General features: G+C 49.2%; 1 protein-coding gene across 1 annotated transcript in view; it reads right to left on the bottom strand.

Moving 5' to 3' along the window:
• Window positions 1-5,577, bottom strand: part of POLR1F (RNA polymerase I subunit F) — an 18,212-nt gene extending 12,635 nt beyond the window's left edge. The window contains exons 1-2 of the mRNA XM_077491256.1: window positions 5,260-5,577; window positions 2,199-2,340 (exon numbers count right to left, since the gene is read on the bottom strand). Coding sequence (XP_077347382.1) covers window positions 2,199-2,340; window positions 5,260-5,513 — 396 coding nt within the window. The 5' untranslated portion in view covers window positions 5,514-5,577. The remainder of the gene's footprint in view (window positions 1-2,198; window positions 2,341-5,259) is intronic.
• Between the last annotated feature and the right edge of the window lie 303 nt (window positions 5,578-5,880).

The raw sequence follows: 5,880 nt of genomic DNA, 5'->3' as shown, positions 1-5,880 counted from the left end.
GCTTGGGAGCACATCTGCTTGGGTGCCCCAGAGCAAGCTGCTTGCTGTAGGGGCACCCGGCAGGAGGGAGGGGCCAGGAGAGCCAATGGACGACCCAGGAAGAGGAGGATCCAAACTTTTCTGTGCAAAACCACAGAGCAGGCAAGTATAAACATGTTTGCTGATTTAATGTAAAAAATAAAAATAAAATAGGGTTCACCAACACTAACTACTTGCTGACCAGCCGCCGTCATACTGCAGCAGGTTGGCTCGGCTGCTCAAATCACCGTAGCTGTACATCGGCTACTTTAAGAGAAAGGGAGATGAGGAGATCAGAGGGAAGGTGTAGGTGTAGGAGGGAGGGAGGGAAGGAGGGAGGGAAGGAAGGTGTAGGAGGGAGGGAGGGAGGGAAGGTGAAGGAGGGAGGGAAGGTGAAGGAGGGAGGGAAGGTGAAGGAGGGAGGGAAGGTGAAGGAGGGAGGGAAGGTGAAGGAGGGAGGGAAGGTGAAGGAGGGAGGGAAGGTGAAGGAGGGAGGGAAGGTGAAGGAGGGAGGGAAGGTGAAGGAGGGAGGGAAGGTGAAGGAGGGAGGGAGGGAAGGAGGGAGGGAAGGAAGGTGTAGGAGGGAGGGAGGGAAGGAAGGTGTAGGAGGGAGGGAGGGAAGGAAGGTGTAGGTGTAGGTGTAGGAGGGAGGGAAGGAGGGAAGAAAGGTGTAGGAGGGAGGGAGGGAAGAAGGGAAGAAAGGTGTAGGAGGGAGGGAGGGAAGGAGGGAAGAAAGGTGTAGGTGTAGGAGGGAGGGAGGGAAGGAGGGAAGAAAGGTGTAGGTGTAGGAGGGAGGGAGGGAAGGAGGGAAGAAAGGTGTAGGTGTAGGAGGGAGGGAGGGGAGGGAAGGAGGGAAGAAAGGTGTAGGTGTAGGAGGGAGGGAGGGGAGGGAAGGAGGGAAGAAAGGTGTAGGTGTAGGAGGGAGGGAGGGGAGGGAAGGAGGGAAGAAAGGTGTAGGTGTAGGAGGGAGGGAGGGGAGGGAAGGAGGGAAGAAAGGTGTAGGTGTAGGAGGGAGGGAGGGGAGGGAAGAAAGGTGTAGGAGGGAGGGAGGGGAGGGAAGAAAGGTGTAGGTGTAGGAGGGAGGGAGGGGAGGGAAGAAAGGTGTAGGAGGGAGGGAGGGGAGGGAAGAAAGGTGTAGGTGTAGGAGGGAGGGAGGGGAGGGAAGGAGGGAAGAAAGGTGTAGGTGTAGGAGGGAGGGAGGGGAGGGAAGGAGGGAAGAAAGGTGTAGGTGTAGGAGGGAGGGAGGGGAGGGAAGAAAGGTGTAGGTGTAGGAGGGAGGGAGGGAAGGAGGGAAGAAAGGTGTAGGTGTAGGTGTAGGAGGGAGGGAGGGAGGGAAGGTGTAGGAGGGAGTGAGTAGGAGGGAGGGAAGGTGTAGGAGGGAGTGAGTAGGAGGGAGGGAGGGAGGGAGGGAGTGAGGGAGGGAGGGAGGGAGGGAGGGAGGGAGTGAGTGAGTAAGTAGGAGGGAGGGAGGGAGGGAGGGTGTAGGAGGGAGGGAGGGAGGGTGTAGGAGGGAGGGAGGGAGGGAGGGTGTAGGAGGGAGGGAGGGAGGGAGGGTGTAGGAGGGAGGGAGGGAGGGAGGGTGTAGGAGGGAGGGAGGGAGGGAGGGTGTAGGAGGGAGGGAGGGAGGGAGGGTGTAGGAGGGAGGGAGGGAGGGTGTAGGAGGGAGGGAGGGAGGGTGTAGGAGGGAGGGAGGGAGGGAGGGTGTAGGAGGGAGGGAGGGAGGGTGTAGGAGGGAGGGAGGGTGTAGGAGGGAGGGTGTGGGTGGGAAGGTGAGGGAGGGAGTTTTTGTTAGGACTATTAAAAACCAGTGTATATTGTTGTTACTGCGCCTGCACCTTGCTAAATGCGATGTGTTTCAATATAGATAAAAGAAAAAAATAGGAACCTCCCCCTTCAGTTTATTGTACCAGGGCTAGGGGAAGTGTTCAGTGATTCGGATTTACCTTAATTGATTTCATTTTTTTTGTTTTTAATCAATTATGGTAAATCTGATGATTTTGTATGACAGATGCACAGTAAAGGAGAGCTTTACTAACTGGAGGAGTAGTGATGAAGTCAATAGAGGACAAATGGTAGAGGAACAATAAGACTCCTGATTTAGGATATAAAAAAAAAAAAATAAAAAAAAAAAAATAAAAAAATCTTAGTGGAAAGTTGAGACGAAGTGCTTTGCTGCTTACCACAAGTTTCTCTCCACATTTTGGCTGGAAGATGACAAAGTCGACTTCAATATTTAGGTGAATATATCCTTCATCATCATGTATGTCTGCAAGCTCTCCAACTATTTTTATATTATCATATGCAACTGGAACACCTTCCAATCTTTAAAGGGAAAAAAATAAATAGAATTATCATTCCTGAATTATAAAAAGGGTAGTACTACATTTCTCAACACCAAGTGAACAACTCCAAGAAAGTATCATATAATGACCTTTACTTAGATATTTTTTCAAAAGCCATGAATTTGATGGTTTGACAGTTTGGTCGAGGGCACCAGAAGATGTGACAGTTCGATTCCTGGCATGTTGGAAATGCAACAGATTTTTAAAACCATTAAAAGGATGTGTTACTTGCACTTTTGAATACAAGTGTGCATTCCCAGAATGCTCAGATGTCAACAGAGCCCAAGGCTTAACGTACACTGGTCTACATTTCCCACGGCAAAATAGTGGCACGTTTTTGCGCTTTCTTGCGGCCGGTGGTCAAAACATTCTTATCCTTACGAGATAATTCCCGCATTCAGGAGGAGAAGTTGAAGCTCACCTAAATGCGACAGCTCCTAAACACTGCTAAAAGCCAATGTGTACATTGACACAGGCTTACATGAAGTTGAGTTTAGGAACTTTGGTAAAAAAAAAAAAACGGCAAAAGCTCCTAAACTCAAATTTAGGAGCTCCCAGTGTACATGATGCCTAAGTCCGGCCATGCACGGAGCAAAATTTCTTTCCTGCAACCATGGGTTGCGGAAAATAAAAATGTGCTCGATTCCCCCCATCAACACAGACAGTGTTGATGCAGGAATCACTCCTGCCGGGCCATCGTCTTCTCCTATTCTCTTGCAATTATCGCTAGCAGCTGCTATAGCCACTATCAATAATCGCCGTCTTCTCCCGGCGTGTGCAGCTTACCCCACGAGGAAAAAGACAGCGATTATCGCTAGCGGCTATAGCAGTCGCTAGTGATATAAGCAATTGGGCAGGCTGGTTGTACCAAAGTTGATCAACTTGGTAGATTTAGCCTGCCCACCAATGGTTCGAATCTCTGCCAGTTCATGCTGAACTAGCCCAAGATTTGAACTGTGTATGGCCAGCCTAAGACTGGCATCCAACACTTGCAGAAATGCAGTGACACTCTCATTTTACGATGTGGCACATAATCTTGTCTCTCAATGGTGGTTAAAAGCACATCACACAGGAGTGTTTGGCAAAAACACTAAAAGGCAAAACTTTTTTTTAGTTATGGATAGAGTTGAGAGCCACCTGTCAGGTTTTATTGCTGTCTGTGCTCCAGTTAGGGGGATCCATGCTCTCTAGTTGTCTGTTTAACCACTTGCCTACTGGGCACTTTCATCCCCTTCCTGCCCAGGCCAAAATTGCCAGCACTGACGCTTTTGAATGACAATTGCGCAGTTAAGCAACACTGTATCCAAACAAATGTTTTATCATTTTTGACAGATAGAGCTTTTGTTGTATTTAAAGTGTTTGTAAACCTAAAGAGATTATGTTCCCTTATAGCAGATTAAACAGCACAGTGCTTGTGCTGTCTAACCTGCCCCTCCCTAACTGTAAAAAAAAAAAAAAACCTGACTGATCCTGCCACTTCCTGTGTCCCCCTTCGTGAGCTGACCACGTTAATCATGGCTGCTGAGCCCTGACTACTGTGGTCCATTTACATGCCTGTCATCAGCAGTTCTGTGCCCATCACACCCTTCCTTTTTGCTCACCAGCTCCCGTGTCCACGTGAGCTGTCTCCACTGCACCCCCCCCCCCCCCATTCACAGTAAAAACTTTACAAAATATCCTGGCAGCCCCTCTCCTTTATTTGGCGATAACCCATTCTGCAAGTGTTTGATTAAATAGATGCCTCTAAATACCTTTTTTCAGTTATCTTTAGGCCGGTCACGTGACTCCCGGCCACTCTGCTACCAAGGTCCAAGGCTACAGTGGGAGGTGCCAAGCAGGCAGCATGGCGGTCACCTGATTCCCAGCTGAAGTCAGAGGTAAATCTCGGCCCCTCTCACTGTAGCCCTTGATCAGAGAATCAGAGCTGGCAGGAGTGCCATGACCTGCCTGAAGGTAACTGAAAAAAAAAAAAAAAAAAAAAATGTATTCAGAGACATCTATTTAAACAAACACTTACACAGTGAATTATCGCCAGATAAAGGAGAGGGGCTGCCAGTGAAGAGGGTTTTTAGGGTTACAAACACTTTAAAGTGGTTGTAAACCCTTACAAACCCCTTTGACCTACAGGTAAGCCTAGATTAAGGCTTACCTGTAGGTCGAAGAAATATCTCCTAAACCTACACGGTTTAGGAGATATTTACCTGAAGACAGCCACTGCTGTCTACGGCGCATGTGCCATAGACAGCGGCACGCAGGCACACTGGGTAAGCCGCAGATCGCAACGATATGCCGCGAGTGTCGGCTCTCGTGCGCATGTGCGGGAGTGACGTTATCGCTGCTCTGGCACTGTGATTCGCGGGACCCACCAAAAAGATGGACGCTCGGAACTACAGAGGACAGCGGTGACTTTGCTGGCTCCTGTGTCAGGTAAGTGACACATAATGGACTACTATGTGATGCATAGTAGTCCATTATGCTTTACCTTTGCAGGGAATCAAAGAGGAAGTAAACTTCCTCTTTAATCACTGCTGGGTTTTTTATTTTTTGCTAAACAAAAATGGGGAAAAAAAAAGTTTTAGTTTCTATTATAAAATTAGTCATTTTTCTCATTCACTGATGTGCGCTACTGAAGGGCACTGATAGGTGGCAATGACAGGCAGCCCTGGTGGGCACAGATTGGCAGCACTGATCAGGATGATCAGCGCAGATGTACCCTATGTGGATTTACCAGTTTTTGGCTGGCCTCTCATGCTGTCAGCGTGAGGGGAGGATTGCTGATAACTGGCTGATAACCGACACAATCTCTCCTCCCTCTACGAGGTCACACTAATCTCTCCTCCCTCTACGAGGTCACACTAATCTCTCCTCCCTCTATGAGGTCACACTGAGCCATGCTCACCGGGGGCTGTATTTGAGAAGCTCTCCATCTAGCTGCTCCTGTATTCCGCTCCTCTTCTTGTTCAGGTACCGGGGGGACAGGGCCAGGTGTCTCCGGTGTGTGCTCACCACAAGACATGAGTAAAGACTCTCCACCAACGTACAGGCCTCCGAGAAGGTCGGCAGCAGGCGGGGCGGGGGCTCGGCTCTAAACGACGCGGCCGGCTTGTCTACCACAGCCGGTGTAGAAGTGCTAACATTATCCGTATCAGCCATGCTATGGTATCCACATGTCTCAGGGAAGACGGGCCACGGATAATGACGTCATGCATCGCACACCCCCTCACTGAATGTAACCAATCCCCTGCCCCCGGGCACTAGAGTGAAAGCTGGGGGCGGTCCCGAAGACACGTGTAGTCTTCGCAAGCCTGTAATAGCACGGAGCCATTTTGTTGGAGACCAATAGAGAGTTTATTATTTATTCTCTAGTTGTCTCTAGAAGGAGATTCGCAACAAGCTGTGCGATCGCTGCGCTTCTCTGGGTGTTTGCATTGCGGTTTTTGAAATAAACGTTTATTATTATTATACAGGATTTATATAGAGCTGACATAAGTTTACATTCAGTTTTAAAAATATTGAGTTA

Source organism: Lithobates pipiens, unplaced genomic scaffold (assembly GCF_037356315.1).
Source record: "Lithobates pipiens isolate NorthernLeopardFrog02 unplaced genomic scaffold, aLitPip1_a1.2 Scaffold_19, whole genome shotgun sequence".
Classification (NCBI taxonomy): domain Eukaryota; kingdom Metazoa; phylum Chordata; class Amphibia; order Anura; family Ranidae; genus Lithobates; species Lithobates pipiens.
The sequence above is the reverse complement of the archived record's forward strand: the minus strand, read 5'-3'. Positions and strand labels throughout refer to the sequence as shown.